We start from the raw sequence: 23,109 nt of genomic DNA, 5'->3' as shown, positions 1-23,109 counted from the left end.
TTCCTTCTCCAATTACTGACCACTTTCCAATTTTATTGCGATGCGCTAATGAACATAATTGCTATTGGCCATATATTTCATGTGTCAAAATTAAACAGTGCCTCTGGAGGGACTGCAAACAAAGAAATTGCATGACTGAGAAAGTGGTGCTGTGATCTAGTGACAGAGAAAAATATCGCAGTTACGATATGACTTCCAAGGTTGGGCAACTTTGTGGGCTAATTGCAGACACCATGTTAAAGCTCAGAGTGATAATGGGCCGAGAAACACTGGCATCGCACAACATTGGCACTGTGGCCCAGCTTCTAGTACAGCAGGAATTAGGAAAAGAGAGACAGGGGTGTTGCAGGGGTAGTATTTGACAGTAATTTCACTTATGAAATCAAAATATTCTCAGTAACCAAAAAGTAGCACAAAGCTGCTAAAAGGGAAGAGCATATGGGTTTCTCAGACAAAATTCTTCCCAGTTGAAGACCTTTATGTAGTCTAGGACTCAAGCCCACGACCAACACCTTTGCGGGGTGGTCGCTCTGCCATCTAAGTTCATTGTAAGCTAGCAGCCTGTAGGGCAAGGCTGAATTAGTTGGCCATCCTCAAAGCACAGGACCACTGAAAATGGCAAATAAGTTCAGCAGAATCTCACAAGGTGGGAAAGTTTCATTGATGGCCATGAGAATGGTGAGTTTCTTTTGTCGTGGTACTTCCGAGTCAACTGCAATATTTTGATTTCTTGACACTTCCTCCTCCTTGTAAAATTCCGCAGAACTGATTTGACTCTACTTGTTAATGAGCATTCAGAAATGTTTTGTTAGAAAACAATCGTCAGGTCATGCTCATTAGTGCCAGACACATATGATACATACCTTCTTTAAAAGATGCTGCAAGCCCTTTCAAGGACAGCTCAGATACAGGACTGGTTATAACAGTTGGACTACTTGTGTATTTTGCACACATTAAAGTTTAGTTCAGGAGAAGGGTTTAGCAGGCAAATAAGAAAGAGCAGTGTGCAGCAGTAGTGCCACAATAAGTGGAAGAACGGGAGAGCCATAAATTTGGCAACCTCGTTACCTTGAGTAGGTCATATCAGAACTCCCTCTAATGGAAACTTCTGCTTGGCTACTTTATTGACACACATAGCACATACACAATAAGCCGAAATGTTGAACCACAGCCTGACATAGGCAGCTGCTGATTTCGCACCGGGCTATTGTTCAGTAGCGGGTAAATATGCAAGGCTAAGTACAGCCTCAATGAAAAGCATCAGAAAATTTGGAGCTTATCTATGCTGTGAATGAGTAACTTTTAAGTCGACTTCTGTTAATTCTACCCAGATAGAACTGGCAATACTCCGGCAGCAAAGCTCCGGCAGCAACTGCCCATTTCGCGACCGAGCGCACGGGGAACTGACGATCACGGCTCAATCTTGCAAGGAAAGCGAGGAAGCAGTGTGGAAGGGCGGCTTTGACTCCGCCAGCATGTGCGTATGCTTTGCACGGACGCGTGCAGTCGCACGTGCCCTATCTTGAAACAGATCTGCAGATGGCTCATACCTTTGTGCGTGCTGTGTTCTCGCTGTTGAGTTGAAGTGATAGACCGCACGAAGGCCACTTTGCTGGCTGCTGTTGCTGCGCTTGCTCACACCAGTGTTTTGACAGCCAGTGTTCGCGCTCATTGAGTGTGATGCGTTCATGTTTGCTTGTGTGCGCTGACATCATGATTGTTAATTCAGTTAATAAGCGAATGTTTCCGAGTTTATAATGCCGATAAAAATGCTATCCTTACTTTGTATAGCTGTCTACCAATTTGCTGTTGCAATCAATGCTTCGCCTTTCAGGCGAAACTGCGACTTTTTTTATGGGAGATAACGTGTGTTCAATGCATTGACAGCTCCGCGGAGACAGACGCTGACACTAAAAGGGTCACTATGGGGTCACATACAGGTTAAGCGCGTGCATGATGTTTGATAAAGTTCTAATTATCCGGCAAAGGCCAATTTTAGGATCGAAATAACGAAAGTTTGTGCCCATACAAATGCATGGGCCCAGCCGGGACCTTCGGTTGGGATCGAATTACCCGAAGTCAAATTACAGACATCTAGCGCAGTCAACATGACCATAATTTATAGCCGTCACTGTACTGTCATCTGTTATCCCAGTAAGGCCCCCAAAACCAGACCTACAATTCAGGAGCAAGCCTTAATCGAGACGTGTCTGAAACACCAGTAATGTGGCCATTATTTGTGCTGCCTTCATACATCCCATCTCGTTGTCAAGTATGCCATCTAAGCTTCAGACCTCACAATAACAAACTGTGTTAGCACAGAAAGCAGCAAAATGGGAGCACGTGCCTTTTGCTGGAGATGAGGAATGCTGCCGTGACTCAAGAGCACAGCTCAGAGAGGCCGGCTTGGGTGGCGGAGCTGGCTTTGAAGGTCGACCATCTTTGTCTGCAGTGAACAGGAGAAGTTTCAGCCAGTGAATGTGAGCTAGATCACTGCAGCTGTTCTAGATAGAACAGATCATGCTCCTTGTGTTGTCTGCTGTAGTCATTCATCCATTTATACAGCAGTGTTCCTGAACATCCCAAAATTTTTACCCCTTTGGAGTGCAAGACATTAAGAATGCAGTATGCCAGTACAGGAAGTCTAGGAACTTGTGTGGCAAAAGTGTCCGCATACCATATTTCATGTGTGTAACCTGCTTGAAGAAATTTAAGCACCAAGTGTGCCACTTGGAACAGTGGGCGTATCAATTCTGCTCTAAGATGAGTCTTCACAGAAATACAAAGTATACTGTCACAAAGCACATCTGACTTGAACAGGCAGGAGCAGTGAGAATGATAACAAAACAAAAGTGTTTCAGGCACTTAATTTTGTGCCAACAATTGCACTATGTTGCTCTTATAAAGACAAATGTTGCCGTGTGTGGTAATTCCCACGAGTTAGACACACTGATGTTGTGTTTCTTTTTTAAATGTGATTATGGGTGCTGTTACATAAATGGTCCAGGTTATAACTTATTGGGCAAGAATGCAATTTAGAGAATATATTGAGTCAACATTGGTTTCCACTTTTCCACTTTAAATGTACAACAGCACGTCTTTTTGTCTGCTTATCTGAAAAAGTGCTGTGCGTAAATTTTCCTACAATAACTATACGCTTTTTGTGTAGCTGCTAAGGCAAAAAGCTATTTCTATGCATAGGAGTGGTTTCCTCCGACTATCCAGAAGCGTTAGTGTTGAAGTACAATGGTGTGTGCGTGCGTGTGTGCGTCAGCCGCCCGTCAGCTGCAGAATGCACCTGACTTTAATTAAAGCCCTGGATTTACTATAATGTGCCACTGTTACTAGGTAGGTCAGTGATTACTGTCTATAATCATCCAAGATAAGGAATTTGGAGAAGACCTATAATTTCTGGCTGCTGAAATTCACAACAGCATTGGTCCACACAAACTGCAATAGTTGCCAATACCGTACTTCAACATTTCTTTTCCGATGTTTTACTTTTTAATTAGCAACTTCAGTGCATGTACAGTCAAACCTCATTATTACACGCACGGTCACTCCTGACATGAAAGTTCTTTTGCTATTTTAAATATTCGTTATCAGCATGTAATCGGTACATGCCGATATTAGGGAGAACATTTTAAGTTTGCTTCATTATACCGGATAATTGTCTATATTTATGTATAATTTGCTATATTCATGTTAGTTAAATCGAGGCTCTACTGTGCTGTAATTGTGACATTGAAACTGGTGCACGGCATACTCAAGTCATGTCTACTAAGTAAGAGTCGAGACAGTAGCACTAGGTTTAAGATATAAATTGTCCCAGAAACGATTGCCATGCCGTTTTCTATCACACTGCACAAGAACTGCAGCATGTGAACTTAAGATTGTAATTACATGTCAATTTGTCAATCAGGTTTATTTAAGGTAGCTCGTAAGTGATTGTCAGAAAACTTCTGAAGCCACACTGCTGCAATGAATCTTTACCAGAAGAAGTTAGTTCCTCTAAAATCCTGTCTTTATCATACCAAGGTAGTTGTTGCCGAAACAACTCATACAAATCACAAGAAACAATGTCGGCAAAATAATTACCTACCTGGAATTGCAGACGTCACTCCAGAGTAGTCATCTAGTGGTGGCAAGGACAGAAAATGTGACATATACCATTTTTACAGTTTTTAGAACATGAAACTAAGTTGTTGATCTAAAAAATTAATCTGTACTTCATCAGCTCATACTACTACAACGAGAAGTATGAGGAAACAGTAGGCATGTAATACAGTTAACTTTAGAAGCTGGTATGCAATGGCCAGTCATCTAATAGCTAAAGTCATATAAGTATATTTACTATCAGCAGTAATAAACAAAACGCTTCAATTAAAAATCAGTAGCATTAAATTTTAAAAGTTACTTCAGATAGTGTGGTGCTAGAAATTTATCAATTCAAGTTATTTGCCCAGCTGTAAGTAAATTCTGTTCAGTGCATGCAAAATTCTCAAAACACATTCCTTTGTTTAAAAAAAAAGAAAAATATTGAGGTCTTCATTCATAATAGCATGTATAAAATTATCAGTGCCACGAATCAGTGCTCCTGCATCAATTTCAGCTTTTTTGGAACTTTGAGTGCGATTGCGTTGATCAGTCAATTTGAGATATCACCATAAGCTCTATAAGATGCATGTAATAGCCATACATTATTTTCTTTTAGCCAGAGTAGGAAAATATTCAAGGGTGAAGCTATTATATGGTAAACATTCAAAGTTCTTTTCTCTTTTCACTTACTAGTTCGTTCCAAAAGTTAACCATTCTGACCCCATAAAACCATATGACAGTGCAAACTTGCAATAACCCAGCTCAATTACAACTATTAGTAGAAGATGCATTGACGCAGGACTAAAGCTATGCCTTTGCTAGTAGCTATGATGCCAAGGAAAATACCTTCTTTTTAACATCATTAATTATTGAGCATGGTTGGTTTACACAAGTGTACTCTGGAGTGGTCTGTTACAGATGGAGAATGTGGCTTCTCCTATGCGAGTCAGCGTAGCATGCCAAATTTACTTGAACCTAACACGCAGTATTTTTCTGATGAAACGGGTCCAAAAATTGCGTGCACGTAAGAATCAAATACGATCCTAAATCTGCGTTACCATATCGCCATCGGCATTTCAAAATGTCCGCCTCGTATGCGCTTTGAGCCTAGCTGCCGTAGCTTTCTCCATGTGATGTAGTATGTAGGCTTAGGCCATGCTTCCTTTGGCTTAGGCTAGTGCACCGTCCGTCTTCCCATTTTCTGCGTTTGCTCCATGGAGGAAGGAAAATGCTCCATGGTTCGCTCTATCAGCATGGAAGTGTTGACTGCAAGGACATGCCGAGTTCATCACGATGCCGCAATTCAAAGGAAAGCGATCACGTGTGCAGCCACGGATGGAAATCTGACCGCATCCCGGGCGTTCAGAATTTCTTAAACTTGCATGTGGGACTGGTGCAAACAGGAGAGGCATTCTACACTGGTGGCTGCTACGTAGTATGCGGCCGCATGGTCCCCACCTTGAAATCGATCTGCGGCAGAGACAAGAGCCTACGCATTTAGGCATACCACGCTATGTTCTTGTCGCTTAGTTCGCATCGAAGCGAGAGGCCGCACAAAGGTCAATTCCCTCGCTCCTGCTACCGCACTTCCTCACTCCAGCGTTTAAAGAGTTTCTACGGTCATTGAGTAAGACGTGTTTATGCTTGTGTGGATGTGACACCATGCTTGTTAATTTAGTAAGCGAATGTTTAAAAGTTTATAGTATAGCTGTCTACTAATTTGCTATCATAATCGATGCTTCGATCGCCTTTTGCACGAAACTGTGACTTTTTAAAATTCATCGCAACTTTAGTGCATTGGGAGTAAATCTTTGTTTTCTCCAAAAGAAATAAAGTTGTATTTCTGTATGAAAGAATGAGGTGCGCAGTGCTTTAAGAGATGTTTCTTTCTTTAGGTCACGGCAAACGGGTGCGCATCACAATCGAGGTCGGTTTTTTTGCCTTTTCTTTGGTCATGAAAAACAGGTGCGTGTTGCAATCAAGGGCGCATTAGAATGAAATAAATACGGTAAATCGTTAAATGGCTACATTTGGGCGGCAATGCTGCACGTCGCGCTCACCTGATATGGAGTGTGATCGCAGGCCCTTGATTGCAGGCTTCGTCGGTTTCTCTGCTGGAAAAGAGAACCGAGATTTACTGGCGATGCGAGAGGTTTCCATTGCTGTGGATTTTTACAGGCCAGCATAGCACATGCCTCGTTGCCAGTGGCCACCATGCAATGCACAGCTTGCAAGAAAATAATTTGCAACATCAAGCTTCATGACCGCTGCATGCTCTAACAACGAGCCTTAAAGTATTCGACTCCCATTTCAGCCTCACACTGTAAATAAATATGCCTTAAAATCAAAATCTTTCAAATCTGGCTTGGAAATACAAGTTAACATTGTTGTACTAGACTCGACAACGCTGTAATGTGCATTGATTTGTTTTAGGTTCATTGGAAACTAAAGCCTCATGAAATGTGTCCAGCACATAACTTTTACGCTGTATTATAACCTAGCGTTGTAGCAGTCAAAGACTGTGAAAACAACTGCAGTTTATAAAAAATATATAAAAGTTGCTAGTGGAATGAAATGATGACATTGCGCCTGTAGATATTCAGTGCAAAATATTATACAACTTTTTTTGCACATACAGCTTGCTTTTTATCACACGGCTGCATGTTCTTTTGAACCATGTCAAGCTAGTCATCAATTATTTAGTCCGAATGACCACACAGCATTGTTTGGTAATTACGAATGATTGAATACTGACTGACTTAATGACTAATACTATAACTATCAAGAAGACTACATTAAAAAGTACAGCTCCCTTCAATCAATACTAAACAGAAGAACAGACGAGCAAAAGGCAGCCTTTTTTTATTGTATTATGAGTGTGTTCAGTACAACTCGCACAAGAGGAATATAAAGACTGGCTGCAACTAGCCTGTATTTTGCATTCTGCCTATTATTTTAGGCATTTGGGCAATTTCAAAGTGTGCTGAACCAGATAAGATGTTACCTAGGTATAGTTGTAATCTGTAAAATACAGTGTAATTATGTTCGCTCACAGGGAAGCAGAAACATGGTATTGCAAGACCTTTATCACAACATAATCACCTTCTGCATGAGTCTGTGCATAGGCTGAAGTGCCTAACAAATAATGGGCAAAACAAATGTGCAACAAATTCAGAGTGCAGGGTAAAAATATTTAGACGTATAAACGTACCAGGCGCTGTCAAGTTTCATTGAAAGAGATACTTCGAGATATGTTGTAGACACTTAGCTCAGTTTGTTATCCCTTAGGTGTCGCCACAATCTGTGCCCAAGCTAAAGTATTGTGGAAATGTGATGTCCAATAGATTGTGTAATTGTTTTCTTTCTCTATAGGGAAATAGAAGCACATTATCACTATGCTTAGTTGCAAGAAGACAGTTGATGTGCACATTCTGTGTGAGTCTATGTGCAGGATGACAAAGGCTTAACATTTATTGTGCAATAAGCCAAGTATGCAACAAAAAGATTTGCACCATAGTGTGTTCTACACTGCAGTAATGTTTAAGTTTATAAACGTACCATCTGTTAAGTGTCATCACCAAACAAATAAAGTAAAGTTAGAGCAATGTTGCAAGCGCGTTCAGGTACAATGGCTATAGATTTCAAAAAAAATGTTGCAGAGAAGACCACAGAGCAAATAAGGGCGTCCAGTTTGTCTTAATTCTGAATTCTGGGGTTTTACGTGCCAAAACCACTTTCTGATTATGAGGCACGCCATAGTGGAGGACTCCAGAAATTTAGACCACCTGGGGTTCTTGATTGGCACCTAAATCTAAGCACACGAGCGTTTTCGCATTTCGCCCCCATCGAAATGTGGCCGCCATGGCCGGGATTCGATCCCGAGACCTCGTGCTCAGCAGCCCAACACCATAGCCACTGAGCAACCATGGCGGGTCCAGCCTGTCTTAATTATCTTTAATTTGCTTTACAATGCCAATAACCAGTAAAATTTACCTTGCACCATATATATACACCTTTTTTTCTGTTCAATGAAACAACACAAGCGTTGGTGTTTTAAAAGATAACGGTATATAAAAGATCAGCATAGCTAGCTGAGAACACAGAATTTGTACTAAAGCAGCACTTCTTTATTTATTTATATACACTATACCGTAATGGTATCTTCGACTGGTGACCTTTATCCTCTCAATCAGAGTTGAGTAGACCCGGCGTGTCTTGAACTCGGAGGCAGGGGACAAGCGCACAACCCAAATGTGTGACTCGCTCTCAGAGAAGGAAATGGAAGAGGCGAAACTACGGGACAACAGCAAACATCCAATTCTGCCTAGCCAAAGATCCCAGCGCTGGTGCGAAAAATGGTGGACACGCCAGTGGGACAAATGCTCACTGAAATGCCAGCATGCAGTGGATCGTCACCAACAGTGGTGACACTGTGTCGTAATGTCGTGGTGGGAAGCGCTCTCAGTCTCGACAACTGCTCTGATGACAGGGCTTGGAGCACGTGAGAGCGCTCAATGTGAGAGGAGAGAGATCAAAAAGAACCAGCTGGACGCAAATCGTGCACTCTCTTTTGGCCAGTTGAAGAGAAGGGTGCTCAGGAGAATGGTCTTGAGCACTCTGTAACAACTAACCGGCCAAAAATGCCATAAGTGTTTCAAGCAACTTGATGAGTGCATCTTTATCCCGCTATATGTTTAAAATGACGTTGACCTTACAATTGCCTATAAGCATTTTATAAAAACATGGAAGACCATAAGATCACTTATTCCAAACATATTGCATACTAAAACTTGCATATAGGCGATATGAAGAAATCAATCCAAAAGCTATTTAGCAGTTTAAGCTTACAGGAATAAAACACAATTTTTCGTGCAACACATTTTTTCTTGCAGCTATGAAAGCTGTTTCTCAGTAAATAAAGAGAACATGTTAAATATGCTGTCTGGATTTTATTGCATAGCATTGGATGTTGATGAATGTGTACAGAAGTTTCTGGAGGACATAAGGATTAGATCTGCGTGCCAAGTGAGAATTGCTCACAAGTGAGTAGAGAAACAATTTGTGCCACAAAAATATGTGCACAAGGTATAAAGTTATATACAAAGAAAATTTTAGTCTAGGTAGACACATAGATACTTTGTTTCAAGCTCCAAGTATGATCAATGAATGAACATGTAATCAATGGCACACAATGATGTCGTCACTCATGTCAGCATAGGTAGACAAGAGCCCTTTAACTTTGGTTTGTGTGTGCACTACAGTGACTGACGAATTTTTTGGATTTGCAGGCGGCCACAATAAATGTCCGAAAAACCGGCCAGTGTGAAAAAAAACGAAATTCAGCGTCAAAACCAATTTTGTTGACTTCTGCAATGGCAGCACTAAAGAAAATTTGCTTAGTTAATTTTGCCTTATGTTGTGCTTCATTGAAGTAATATCTATACCTACTTGAAGTACCGCAATAGTCCAGGCCTTGGGAAATTTCGAGTTCGCCCATCACGCAGCTCAATATGCACGCAGCCCTTGGTTAAGGCTGTATATGCTAATCCAACTTATTGGAGCTTTCAGCTACTACAGGTGAATTTGTGCCGGTCCACCCTGGCATAATCATGCTAGGCATCATCGCAGTTGCTGGTGAATCGCCCGTGGACAAGATATCCATATGTATGGCCACCAGTTTAGTCATTGCATTGAATTTCATGCCCAATCATTAAAGATGCCTGCTGGTACGAACAGACTGAAGGCAAGCTTTCCGTGATGGATTAGTGCCCACTACCTCGTCAACCAACAGCGAATTTTCATTCCAGCAGCCATTGCGCGTATGGCTGCTAGCGCTACGCCTAACCAGTGCCGATTTCCTCAGAGTTCGGCGGCAGAAGTTGCAGTCCGGGGCAGTAATGACGAAAAGTGCCTGTGTGGCATTCTGACGCCCAAGAAATCTTCCCATCAATGAAAGTGAACGTATGGGATTTGGCGACAACCCGAATGGCTGGTAAACTTTGTTCGTGGCCTCCATGTTTGTGATGTTGCACGCGTGAATCATGTCCAGAGTCGAGCGAGACATCGCACGGCATCCGATATTTCAGTCAAAGTTATACTTTGGTTCCAAGGAAAATGTGACAATGCTGCTGGGAATTCCAAATAATCGAGCAGGTTACAAAAGTTGGTTGTCCTAAAAATCGTTAGGTGGTGTATACGAGAGCCTACACTGCTCTCAAACACATCTGATACGATTCAAGTGGCCCTACAGAATAAGTTCAATAACACAACAAGTTAACCAACTTGCATTGCGTTAAATGTTTTAAAATAAGGTTAGATTAATGCAAGCCCATAATCAATATGAGTAATAATATCAGTGCACTGTTATTTCTACCTTTCATTTCCCCTTACCCTTCCCCCAGTGCAGGATAGCAAACCAGAATCTTGTCTGGTTAGCCTCCCTGCCTTTCCCATCCATCTCTCTTTATCTCTCCTATCAATGCAAGCATAACTAGAAGTTTTGTAAGAAAAAAAAAGGAACTGCTTCATTGAACCAACATATGGTGTAAACTCTATGCCTGCCTTGTGCGATTCACCATTCCAGTGAATCTAATTGCATAATAGGCAACTCTGGCCTTAATAACTGTCAATGGCATAAGGACAAGCTGGTATGGGATGGCCATGACCATGATTAATTGTTTCACCGGCCTTGACCAAGATATGCAGTTGTGGTTCTTAACATAGTGGAGGCACTTTTCACTTTTTTCTTTGGTCTCAAAGAAGCTTAGATTGCTGAATAAAGCTTACTTCTAGTATGATGAGATTAGGTCTATGGCACGATTTTGTTACACTAGTGTGCTTAAAGGGACAGACGACTGCTCGGAACAAGAATCGAGATCACCCCGCTGATGGAATGATTCCCTATCGTAGTGGCTAAAACGAGCCATGTTTTTTCTCATTAAACGTGGATTTATATTTATTAATTCATCACTAAAAGTCGCAAGAAATGACCTTTGGCACCCTACATGGCAAAAACATGAAGCTGCATAAGAGGTCCACCACACGACCTTCTGCTAGTGCGCGTGGTTTCCTGTCTCTTTAATAGTATTGGAATGCAGTGCACGTTTCAGTATTGTAGGTTTTTCCTGACTTACAATGCACAGATAAGTCTTCGTTCATAGTAAGCAGAAAAGTGGCGGTGCTTTCGCCTTCATTTTCAATGAGTTGGCTTGGCTCATCTATTTGACAGAACAATGACGACAGGGGCCAGCCAGCCATGACATAGGCGTGTACTCGGGGAAGAACGCGGTACTAATATAAGAAACATCTGTACAACAATGCAAACTTATTGCACCAGCTTTTAATTTTCAAAAGCGGTTGAAAAGGTCAAAATGTAGGTGGTTAACCACAGTTACACCCACTCCTGTGAAAGCAGAACGATGGGCGGCTTTCACAATTTGCAGGGTGGGTTATCAACATCACTCTCCCTATGCAGCATTGCTGGAGGAGGGACTCTTACTTTTTTAGAGGCTGCTCAGATCGAAAAATTCTGCTTACTAAATATCCATGTGCTTTTTGAAGTAACCGCTGCAGATGTAAACACTACCAAGGGTGAGCTTTGCATTGAACCATAAAAAACTAGGTCCTCAAAAATCGGCTGTCAGTTCTTTAAAGTTTTTGAAGTTTCACAGGACATTTATTTTTGTTTTAGCCTTCTGAATTGCACAGATTATCTGTTTTGATGGCACATATACTTTGAAACCACAGATCATGGCACTGGCAAAACATACTGTAAAGAATCATGCAGTTTCAAGATTTTCTATGGTATTGCACAAAGAAGCAGAAAGGTATATAAATTTTTTGCCTCTGCGCAAGTTACATCCAAACATTCATAAGGCATGAAGCACTATCTTACTGCAAAAGTGGCGAACCGTGCTTGGCACTAGTACTGTCAAATTAGTAGTAGTGCATTGGTGTGTTCTTGCCCTTTATGGCCACTTACATTATGCAAGTATCGACAAAATTTTGGAAAAAAAATATGTTAGCTTTTTCAGTAAAGGCCATTGTTGAGAAATATGAAACTATACATTTTCATCAGTGCCTAGCTGCATGACGTCTTATGTTTGCACTGAAAAATTTGAAAGGAAAAAAGTATGGCTATTACATAAGTCTGTGCACCACAATACAAATGACAGCCTTTGTGAGGAGTACTATTCTTGTGGAGAGTATCTATAGTACAGCACTAAATCATTGGTTTCAGGATACGCATGCAACATATCCCTGGAGCAATCAAACTTTTGTGATGCCAGCCTGTGCCATGCTTGCAAGCAAGTCAGAAACATGCTCTCGATGTTACTTGATGTTTCGGCATGCATAGAAATCAAGAACTGACTAGACTCACAAGCAAACCCACACCACATTTGTCAATAATTGCGTGGTTATATGTCGACTAATTGCTAACAGAAAGTCAATATGAAGGCACAAAATTTCTCTGCAACAATAGTTGAATGCTCACAAAAATAACAGCGAAAATTATTCACTTATGTTGAATGAAGGGTCTTGCTCAAAGAAATACATAATTGCTGCCAAAAAGACACAGAAAAACATTGTTAATGACATGTCACTGTTTCTAGCCTTTTGCAGTGCCTTACATTTTAGTTGCAAGTATGTGTTGCAGCAAGTACAAACGAGCCCAAGATGCAATCCTTTTTGCATGATGTGTTCTTCTAGAAGGATTAACAAAGTCTTGTGCTACTGAAGTTACTTGGCAGGTGTGTATTTAATCACTCTAGGCGTCTTCCTATTACGAGATCTCCAAGAGCCAATTTCATGTCACATTAATTTGTGCAGCTTATTGTCATTTAGTTTTTCTACAATGAGAGCCTTCCAGGAACATCCTTCAAGTAGTAAAAGAGCATGCATTCTGCGTAAGTCAAGTGTTTTCTTCTGCACATATCCAAGTAAACTCCCTCTAACACAAACATAAAAACAACTTGGGCATCTGTTTGTCTTATTAGAAGTGGAGGTTAAAGAATGTGTGCATCATCTATGGGGAGCTTAAAGAAGATCCCAGAGCTCTACGGCCAATCAGTGAAATGTACAGCTCCTCGGAGCTTGTTTTATAGGGAGTCCACCATACTCACCAAGAAACCACAGAAATAAATGCAAAATGTTTCATGAGGCTCACAGTTCGCATGCATTTTGTTATCTACCCAGAGTTTCTTGTAAAAAAAGAAATTTCATCGCACTAAAGCGAGCAGAATGCGAAACGTATCAGGGAAAATATGGCTGTAGCAAACAAGGTACGTACGGAGACTGGGATTCAATTTTCAAACAAGCAAAAAGGAGGTGAAGGAAGGGGTTCATCACTAGTGAACACACCTTTTAACAAGGAAAACAGAAACAAATCTTCTACGCTAGGGCCCAACACTGAGCAACAAAAGAGAGACGAATATGCTATGAAAAACGACTCGCAATCTCCAGAGCAGGGCAACCACAACATAACTGCAGTCATCAGAATAACCACAAAAAATGGGAACAAAGCCAGGCACATGATATCTACATGGCCGCAGTAGTATGCAAGGGCTGTTCTGCCGATACAGACTACACACTTCAGCACCAGCATACTGTTGCAGCGTACATTCAGCACGAACGCACACGGAGGATGGACTGAGCATTGCAGCAGCGACCAGGCGAAGAGGGCAGAGGGGGCAATCACCTGCTGGCTGAGGCGAGTGCTGCCTTTGTTTGTGGCAGTCCAGGGTCTCGTCTGAGAACGACACTGACTTCTCCTCTAGAAAGAGAGTGCAGGCAGAAAGAGGGAAGAAGAACGTCGGGTGAGGCCGGCCCCTGGGAGCTGCTTAACAGGACACCAAAGGGAAGTAAGTTGAATTGCTCTAGACACCTGGCAAAGTATTCTTTCGAAATTTTGTTGCCAAACACTTCCTTAGTGTAAGGCGATGTCAATTATCAGTACAAAAATCAAGGCCAAACCACCCAATTTTTTATTTTGCACCTCTGACGGGATAACGTCACCGCAACACTAAATATATCAGAGTGCTTCCACATATTTTGGCCTTTCTCATGCGGGGAAAGATTTCAAAATTGTTGAGTTTCAGTCTAAGGCCCGAGCAGACGCTATCAAAGGCCACCATGTGACAGAGAGCGTGAAGTAGTTTAACGAGGTAATGTCGCCAACCTGCTTTCATTTTTGGCATTTTTTATGGCTTGCCATTTCTTCGCGTATTCCTCTTTAGTGTCCCATCAGGCTAACTGGGTTTGGGGGGCATGCCTCAACCTTGAGGCCGAATCGGGCATTGCATTTTGCAACCGACGATTTCAAGTCTTGAGTAACCCAGAAAGCTTGCCCGCAGATACCCACTGATCAGAAAGGCTTCACCGATCTGTCAAGTGGTGTCGTTACAGGATGCAATTGCAAGAACTTGAATTTGCACAAGGAAGCAAGGCAGTGACACTACAAGGCATAACAGGAATGCAAGACATCTCAGCCTAAGTTTGCATCCTATGCGGAGCTTAACCCTGCAGTGCTTTACGCATAAAAATGGCTTGCATTGTACAGAGCAAGACAGTAGGCTTCAAACAGACAAATTACTTAAAGCTGTATTCACGTCAGTCATAATAATGTATGCTTCCTAAACAGCAAGGGGCAACAACAAGGAACAGTCAAACCTCGATGTAATGAACACGGACATGTATAACAAATAATCAGATATCTTGAAACAGATTTAGAATTTCCTTGACCATGCTCAATTTCAATGAGTCTCCTACTGTTGTAGCAAAGCCAAAAATTGAAGATCAAATACTATATATTGGTTACAGTGAAGCAATTATTTATTCACTGAGCAGCTGCAATCATGTATTTTGGCAGCCAAAATGTTGCATACTCGGCAAGAGCAATTTGAAACGGCACATACTGGACATACATGCACATTTTGGCCAATGACACAGCTTAGCTCGCCCACAGCCCAGAAGAAAATGTGCCAGCCGATCCCTGCGATCACATCGATTGCACTGTTGCATATATTAACGACTGTGCGAAGTGCAGTCCAACTGAGTATTGTTCGCACACACGTATTGGCACAGCAAGCTGCCAATGGGCTATGAATATGAAAATCGAGAGGATTCTTTTTGCTGGTTTGTCAGAGGCATGATGCTCACGCTTCTTTCAGCTAGACCTGATTATAATATATATGTATATTTACTGATACCAGCGTGTATGCTTGAAACGAATATTGGATATAATGAAGGTATTTTTGTGTCAGATTCGACTTAGTTATAACGAGCTTTAACTGCATGACGAAACCTGCCTTCACTGACAACGCACCTGGTGGAAAATGAATCTTTATCCTAGCTTAGTTGCCCTGGGCAATGTCTGGCGCTGTTTAACTGTATTGCTCAATTATTTCTTACATAATTGAACTAATATAGTGCTCATTCAAATGAAAGAGCAAACACTGGAGTGACTGCATCAAACATGGCTCATACCTTCATTGCAATGTGCCACTCACAGAAATGGCACTACTGTTTTGAGCACAAACCTTGCTTGTTGCTGCAATATGAAGACTGAATTGGTTGTCTGGCTTACTCTCTCAGCATTACCTTGTTAATGCAATGATACTTTTGCTCAACATGATTGTCAGAAGCATTTAGCACCCAGATAATTTTCAATGGAAAAAAAATCAAGCACAACCTCACAGAGTATTGATAACAGTTATACCAGAGTTGAAGGGAATGGGGCCTTGCTGGGCGTCACAAGATGCTTTCATTAAGTTGTGACATGCAGGGTTATCCATCATGCCATTTAGTCATGTTTTTTTTTTTCTTGGAGGGCATCAATGAGTTTCAATGCAGGTCAACACAGCTTTAGTGGTCGAGGGTTAAATCTCACTCCAAACTGCAAGTGGCGTTGACTGACAAAAGGAGTTGTGCCGCAAAAAAGGTAACGTGGCCATGGGGATATAAAAACACCGTGCCACTTACAGGTATATAATAGGGTTGGCACAGGACAAAAAAGTGATTGGTTTCATGCAGCTAAAAAGCTTCAAAAATGTAGCATCATGGACAAGGGGGCAAAAAAGGGCCTCGCAAAGGCGGCTGCTTTCGCAAGCCTGTACCTTTGAAGGGGTGCTTCTGCACATCATATTCTGGCAGCCGAACGTCATCTGAAAAGACCAACACAACCGAAATAGCGTTCCCTTGGCTCTGTAGCTTTTACAGCTGAGAATTTCACCGGGTCAGCCACTTCTCTGAACACATATTCAAACTTGTGTGACATTGGTTAGAGCATCCAGTGTAACAGCGCTGCAAACAGAACCTTTGAACATCAGTTCACTGCACAATCAAAGAGGCCTTGCAAAATTTTATGAACATCATAAATAAAACATCGCAACTACTGTGTAATACTTTCATAAGAGCCTGAATAAAATGTTGATCACTGGTACTTGCAGTACAGAAACTACAATATTTCTCTGAAGCTCGCTCATGCTATCCTGCTGCTCTACCAAATACCCAACACTTTTATTTCGTTCACAAGACATTGGGCGCATACAATAGTTACTGGACAGGTTCAGTGACTAAATAAGGTTCTTAGCCCAATTCCTTTAGTGGCTAAAACTGATCAATGCAGGCCCACAAAGAATGAGGTTTACGTTCAGTGAGCAAAATCTTGAAAGAAAAATTAAGCCAATCCTATCTAAAAGAAAGGGGGCGAGCCATAGTACGCCTTCTCCTGGGTGCATACAGATGTGCGAAGGGGCGCATTCGCACATGTCTCAATGCAACCACCTTGTAAAGAGATAAACGAAAATGTGCAGCATGGTCAGATAAAAGTTGGTAGAGAGTGTGTGTGGGCATGTTTGTATATGATTTTTTTTTTAGAAGCAAAGTCGAAGTGAACGGTAACAGCTTCAAAAATTTAAAAGCAAATAGTTGCATGACTTGATTGGGTAAGTCCTTGATACAACAGTTAAAACTTCACAAATCCTAGAGAAAAAGAAGGTCTTCAGAAAAATGGAACCAGTCAGTTTCTTCTGTGAAATCAGTTTTCCCTCTTTTTTTTGCCATGTGCTGTAATTCAGATATTTTTGCACAAAAGTGCAAGTTGTTCAATGTTTTGAACATGCCAGGCAGAACAGAAAGTTAGTTACAGACTTTTGGTGAGAGTTCAGCTACTTGAAATTTCGCGTTTCTTAAAACCACAGGTGCATTTCACGCTCACCCGTCATGCATTGTGATTCCGCAAAGTGCGAGTTTTCCTGCATTACACGGGCAGCTTAGGCTGTGTTTCCGTCCAGAAAGTGTACAGACAAGCTTGATAGGCATGCTTGCTCTGATTTTTGGCTGATCACCCGCAGACCTGAGCACTGCTTCTGTGGCTCTTAGTCATACCCGACCACTGACGAGCCACTCGATAAACAACAAACTTCTCGCATGCCAGCATGTCGACGACCAAATTTACATACAGTTGGGTGCCGATTCGAAGCAATTCTATTTGTAACGGTCCTATAATTTCGGAAAGCAAAAAAAGAAAAGCCATTTCTTGAACAAAAACAAGCGTACAGGGGTCAACCTCAATGGCGTCAACATCATTCACTGCCACCATTTTTCTATAATGTGTACACGGATACGGAAAATCAAGCGAGACACCTGTACGCGTGTGGTGTTCCAATTAGTTCAATAGAGAAGGTGGTGTTGCCCCAAGGATGGTGGAATAATTGAACACGCACAAAAGATCGGTCGGCGACTGTAACAAAATTTTTGGTCTTTGACTTGTCTTGTACACGAGCTAGTATGGTATCGGTAATGTAACTTCCTCCCCGAAACTATATAATGTACATGTTTCAAAATAATGTTCCTGCACTTCCAATACTTTAATAACTTCGTACACTAAACTTTGAAGTGAAGCGAATATCCAATAGTGTATTATTCAAGCAAATATACAAAAATATTGAATATTCACACAAGCTTAGCTCTGCAGTAATGAATCACAGCTTACAGCATATGAAGACAAAATTGAAAAAAAAAGGATTTCAAGAGAAGATTTTTGCTCTTTGTTACAGTTAACACAGAGCACTTCAGCAAAATTGTTGTGGAAGCAGATTCTTAAAATGATGCTTCATCATGTGTGAGTCATATTATTTCAGTCATATTATGTCAGTCATATTAACAAGTATTGAAAGGCCCCTTTATTAGTGTGCAATGAACACTTGTCACAGCATTTACATACCTGTGGAACAGGCAGATTAATTTTCTGGGATGACCATAAACACCACTTAATAATTGGCACTTCTCAGAAGCAGAAGTGCCTCTGAGAAGTAGTTCCACACCAGTGTTACATTGTGATCCAAAGCACTTTCTTTTTGGCAACTGCTGAACCGCAATTAGAGTGACACATAGAACAGGTATAAGCTTATTCAAACTAATATCAGAGGGTGGCATTCAATATAGTCGTCAAGAAAATTGCATGGAGCTTCTGAAGAAATAACTTCTAAACTGAATGGTGTAGAATTGTTCCACAGACACATTATGCATATTCATGACCATAAAAACAAGCAAAGCAATTGCAGACATGAATAGAAAGTCATGAACACTGTGTCACGTGTACAAATGCATATATGGATGAGACTCGGTTTCCAACAGGATGAAACAACCATCTTTGTATCAGATAACAATATGTAGTGTATGGCTGCTCATTTTCAGCAGCATTCAGTGGCTAAACATGATGTGGTACTGCAACAGAGCTACTTTTTTTCTAACTATGCAAGCTATAGATATGCATAATGGGCGTGACAAACCCTATTCACAAGGCTCCGAGCATTGATAAAGAAAGGATAGTAGCACCAGAGTTCAAGCTTGCATTTCTCCAATTAAGATGCCAAGCCTGCAAACATCATTTCGAGTCAAGAAGGGATATTGCAAGAATAATGATGTACCACTATACTCGTTGCATAAATTCAGCACATCAAACTGCAAAAAAAAAAAGGAATGTGATATCACCCACCAGCCACAACTAGAGCAAGAACACAATTTTCATTGTAAGATTGCAGCAGCACCATGGTTGCCACATCATTGAATGACATCCAGAGTCAACCCATTGCTTGGTTTTTACAGTGACGGATGTTATGAGTGCTTTCCAGCTATATTTGTGCCATTACCGTATATCCCCTCCAATATAACAATAGCCACTCGGTAACAATTATCCTCACATGGCAGCGATTAAATTAAAATACGTAACAAGAGATCATCATGACGTTTCCTTGCCTAACATCTGAGATTGTAAGTACAGCTGTCTATGGATACTGGTTTACAGCATGTACCGAAAAGATGATGTTCAGTGTGTGTGCACCAAGCCAATACAGAGCTGTTGAAAGGTGAAGTAATCCTCAGAGGTTGCACCATGCATAAGAATATGTTCACAAAAAAAGAAAAAAAAGAGAGACTATGAATGTTTTCATGCAGAATGTGAACGGAATGTTGTTCTTGATAGCACGCATACTTTTCAAGGCGAAAAAACAATGCGACAGAAATGACACAAGACAGAGGAGACAGAATGAGCGCTCGTCTTGCCTGGTCTTTCTTGTCCCATATTTCTCGTGCTGTTTTTTCACCATGAAGCAGTGTCAACAAGACCCTTTTCAAGCATACTTTTCAGGTGGTGTTGGAGTGATGAAAGCTTACTGCACGAACATATGCACAAAGTGCGCAAAGCCTTGACGAGCGGAATGTGCTGCGAATGATGTGCGCGGTGCGTGGACTGTGCGGTGCGTGGTGTGCACATGCCGGCTATAAAGCTGATGCAATGGAAGTGGAGCTTCTGGGTTACAGTATAAACGTTCGTTACCAACAAAACCACACTATTAAAATTTTGTGGTGGTTCTAACTCCAGTCCATCGAAATTTATACCAGATTACTCTTTGTGGAGTGGTACGTACTGGACTCTTTCTGTTTTGTATGAATTGGGAAGTTGTCGCAGGACAGCTCTGTGTAGCACAAACTTTTTGCTTTCAATCTGGAGAGGTACTAAAAAGTTCTGCGAAGGCTGCTACACCATGTCGAGGCAGGTTCTCGGAACTAATTGCATCGAGTGATAACAATCGACAGACCAGGCATCCGTTTGGAGAACGTGTAGAGTTTTGCCGGTGTCATGTCACCACTACCAAGCACAAATGTGTTTCAATACTATGTGCCATAGCTGTTGGGAGTACTTTTTCTAGGAACATTTTAGTGAAGTGCAATTTAAACAGGTCCACTGTGGTTTGTCATGTTATTTGCAAAAGTGGTTTAGTATAGGAGGAAGTCCCAGAATGACATAACTGTCGGCGGGGTCTCTGATGACTGTTTGCAAAATAAAAAGTACCAGTGCATCGGCAGTTTAGCCATGGCAGCAAAAGATAACTTTTAGTAGCAGGCCAGAACTTGTGTCTCGAAGCATCTGTCATAAAGAGGGTTTACTGTACCATTTTAGTCTACCCAATAGCCTGCCAAGCAGCCCACTAAGTAGTGGTCGGCCAGTGCACAACAACTGAAGACAGAATGGCATTTTACTTCTGAGAGCTGTATAAAATATGCACTGAGCTTACATGTGCCATAGCTCAAAAGAGTAAAGTGAACAATGAAATAAAGTGTCCACATGGACTTAACAAATATTATGTGTTTCTTTAATAGTGTGCTAAAGGAAATGGAACAACTGCCTTCTGTATTGTATTTTACCAAGCACAAATAATAGCATTTCTGACAGCAGTGCCACATAAACATCCAAGTTCCGTAGCTTTGCCTTCGTAGCCGAGAAATGCTGCACAAATATTGGTATCACTCTGAGCAATTGCTGGGGGCCACTTCGTCCTTATTTGAACTGTATTAAATTTCAGAGTGGGTTAAGTAGATCCCCACAAATGGCTTTGGCACAAGGAATTGTGAGCCATACACCTCTCATTTTGAGACATGTGCAACAGGGAGATGTTTTGCTGTGTATTTATATGACAAGATCTCTTGATTTTAGATGGGAGGTTAAATACAGTAAATGTGAAGTAGTAATCCTCAGGTACTCTAAACTTATACACACAGAACAACGCACTTGCAGCCAGTCCAACAAATGTAGCTATCATTAACTGGGCTGTCAGAGGCATCGAGTGTCTTTTGCAGATGAAATTTTAGAAGAACCTTTTTCGAGCACTCCCTTCGTGCATTACAGGAACTCTGTTCAGGCTGACTGAATGTACTCAGAGTATTGCACAGAATACGGGATTTTTCTCTGAAGATCTGTTTGTCATACCATGAGCGTTCAGTGTAATTCACGTCTTGCAAGACAATGCAGCTATTACTTGAGAAAACAATTATCTTTCTGAGTGTTGCGTGAGAGTTGATCTGAATAAATGTAGTAATGTTGAAGGCAACAAGTACACTCATTAAGGAAGTTATTTTGGTGTGTGCATGTATATATTCTCCCTTGTTGCTCATTGTTTGACAGGTATAAGATGTAATTTATTGACAGGAAAGACAGAGAGGTCGACCTGAGCTAGTGCGCTCTAGTCTGCTACTCTGCACTGGGGAGGAAAGAAGGGGAGTGAAAGTACTGGGGTGGGTTTATGTGACATCTAGCAGTCACATAAACATATACGAGGCCCTGAGTGAAAAAAATAAATCATAGAGGACCACCAAAGCAGAATCTTGGTGCAATCGATAACTGCAGAAGCTGCTCCCCATTGTTTGAACTTGCAACAAAGTTTTATTATTCTTTCTACAAATATGGTTGGTGTCATTGCCTTTTTACTATGGTAACCTTATGCATAGCTAGAAGTGAGGCAGAGAAACAGTTTTTGTTGTTCGCAGCACTGATCGAGGTTCCCCTTCGGTGGCATTCATAACATTTTATAGACAGACTTAAAGCAATGTACATATATGGTACAGTTAGTGTGCCTTTAAAACTAAGAGGGATATGGTCACATCATTTGCAAGGTGGATGCACACATTCTCTACTGTTAAATCACTTTCCAACTCCAATACCTTGTGTCCACCCATTCGCTTTATCTCTTGCATTATGTTTCACTTATGATGACACTGGTTACATAACTGAACCAAGAACACAGCTTTGTGGCAGCGCCTGCATGAGATTATGACTATTATGAGCATTGATGGAACATTGAAATGACCTTCACGCAGTTACTCAAAGCACAACTAGGGAGGGTTTGAGATGTAGCCAGTTTCGTGGCATAACCTATAAGTCAATCTAGTGAACCACTGACAGTTGTAAGAGACTATTACAGCTACCAATGTAATAAAACCAATTTTCTGAAGCGTAAACAAATGTAGAAGCGACGTTTTCTAAAACAGGAATTTATATTGCTGAAAATTTCGTAAATACTATTACTCTTTCCCACGGCCGCTCACCATAGGAGGTGCTTGCAGTGTGCTTTCTGTTTCGTGAGCGAATGAAAGGCCACTCACCCGACCTGTCCTTCTCGGGAGCCACGTCCGTGTCCCTGGTAGGGATCAGGTGGCTTGGCTGCCGTGGAGAAGTTCCTGCAGCCAGGGCCTTGTGTACCAGCCCAGTCAGACTTGCAAGCTGGCGTTCCATGTATTCCACACGCATCCTGCAAAGAGAAGATGAAGTTAGAGGGTATCATGCAAGGGCCTTACACAGGTAAGAGTTGAATTACTGAATTGAATTTCATGTAAAACGTCAAGCAGAACAAAATAAGATTGTGAAAGAAAAAAATTGACATCCACCCATATGTAGCACGAAGCTACAAAGGAAACCTACACGGGTTTCTCTGAAACAAAGCTTCGTTGTTGGAAGCTTCGTTGTTGGAGGCTAGCAGATTGCAAATATACGGCTAATGTATGAGTGAGACTTTTGCAAGAACCTTCATAAACGTTGTAACAATGTATCGTAAGGTGTAAACTCATATATCACATTTGTCCGCTTTAGGTGCTCTAACAGATACAGTTCACTGAGCTGCAATATTTGTTTTCGGTGCAGAGTTGTGCATTTGTAAACTTCGTGCTTAACTTACC

At 41.4% G+C, this 23,109-nt stretch overlaps 1 protein-coding gene across 19 annotated transcripts in view; it reads right to left on the bottom strand.

Annotated features, from left to right (window-relative positions):
* Nucleotides 1-23,109, bottom strand: part of LOC135902791 (coiled-coil domain-containing protein AGAP005037-like) — a 583,363-nt gene that overhangs the window by 56,577 nt on the left and 503,677 nt on the right. For 9 of the 19 annotated variants that reach the window (XM_065433040.2, XM_065433057.2, XM_065433048.2 and 6 more), the window contains 6 exons: nt 22,540-22,685; nt 16,212-16,259; nt 13,796-13,870; nt 6,159-6,212; nt 4,103-4,135; nt 2,348-2,446 (listed from right to left, as the gene is read on the bottom strand). In XM_065433040.2, coding sequence (XP_065289112.2) covers nt 2,348-2,446; nt 4,103-4,135; nt 6,159-6,212; nt 13,796-13,870; nt 16,212-16,259; nt 22,540-22,685 — 455 coding nt within the window. The remainder of the gene's footprint in view (nt 1-2,347; nt 2,447-4,102; nt 4,136-6,158; nt 6,213-13,795; nt 13,871-16,211; nt 16,260-22,539; nt 22,686-23,109) is intronic. The other 10 variants (XM_065433041.2, XM_065433042.2, XM_065433045.2 and 7 more) reach the window with 10 other exon arrangements.

This window comes from Dermacentor albipictus, chromosome 1 (genome assembly GCF_038994185.2).
Source record: "Dermacentor albipictus isolate Rhodes 1998 colony chromosome 1, USDA_Dalb.pri_finalv2, whole genome shotgun sequence".
Classification (NCBI taxonomy): Eukaryota; Metazoa; Arthropoda; class Arachnida; order Ixodida; family Ixodidae; genus Dermacentor; species Dermacentor albipictus.
Note: the sequence above shows the minus strand (reverse complement) of the source record. Positions and strands in the feature narration are given on the sequence as shown.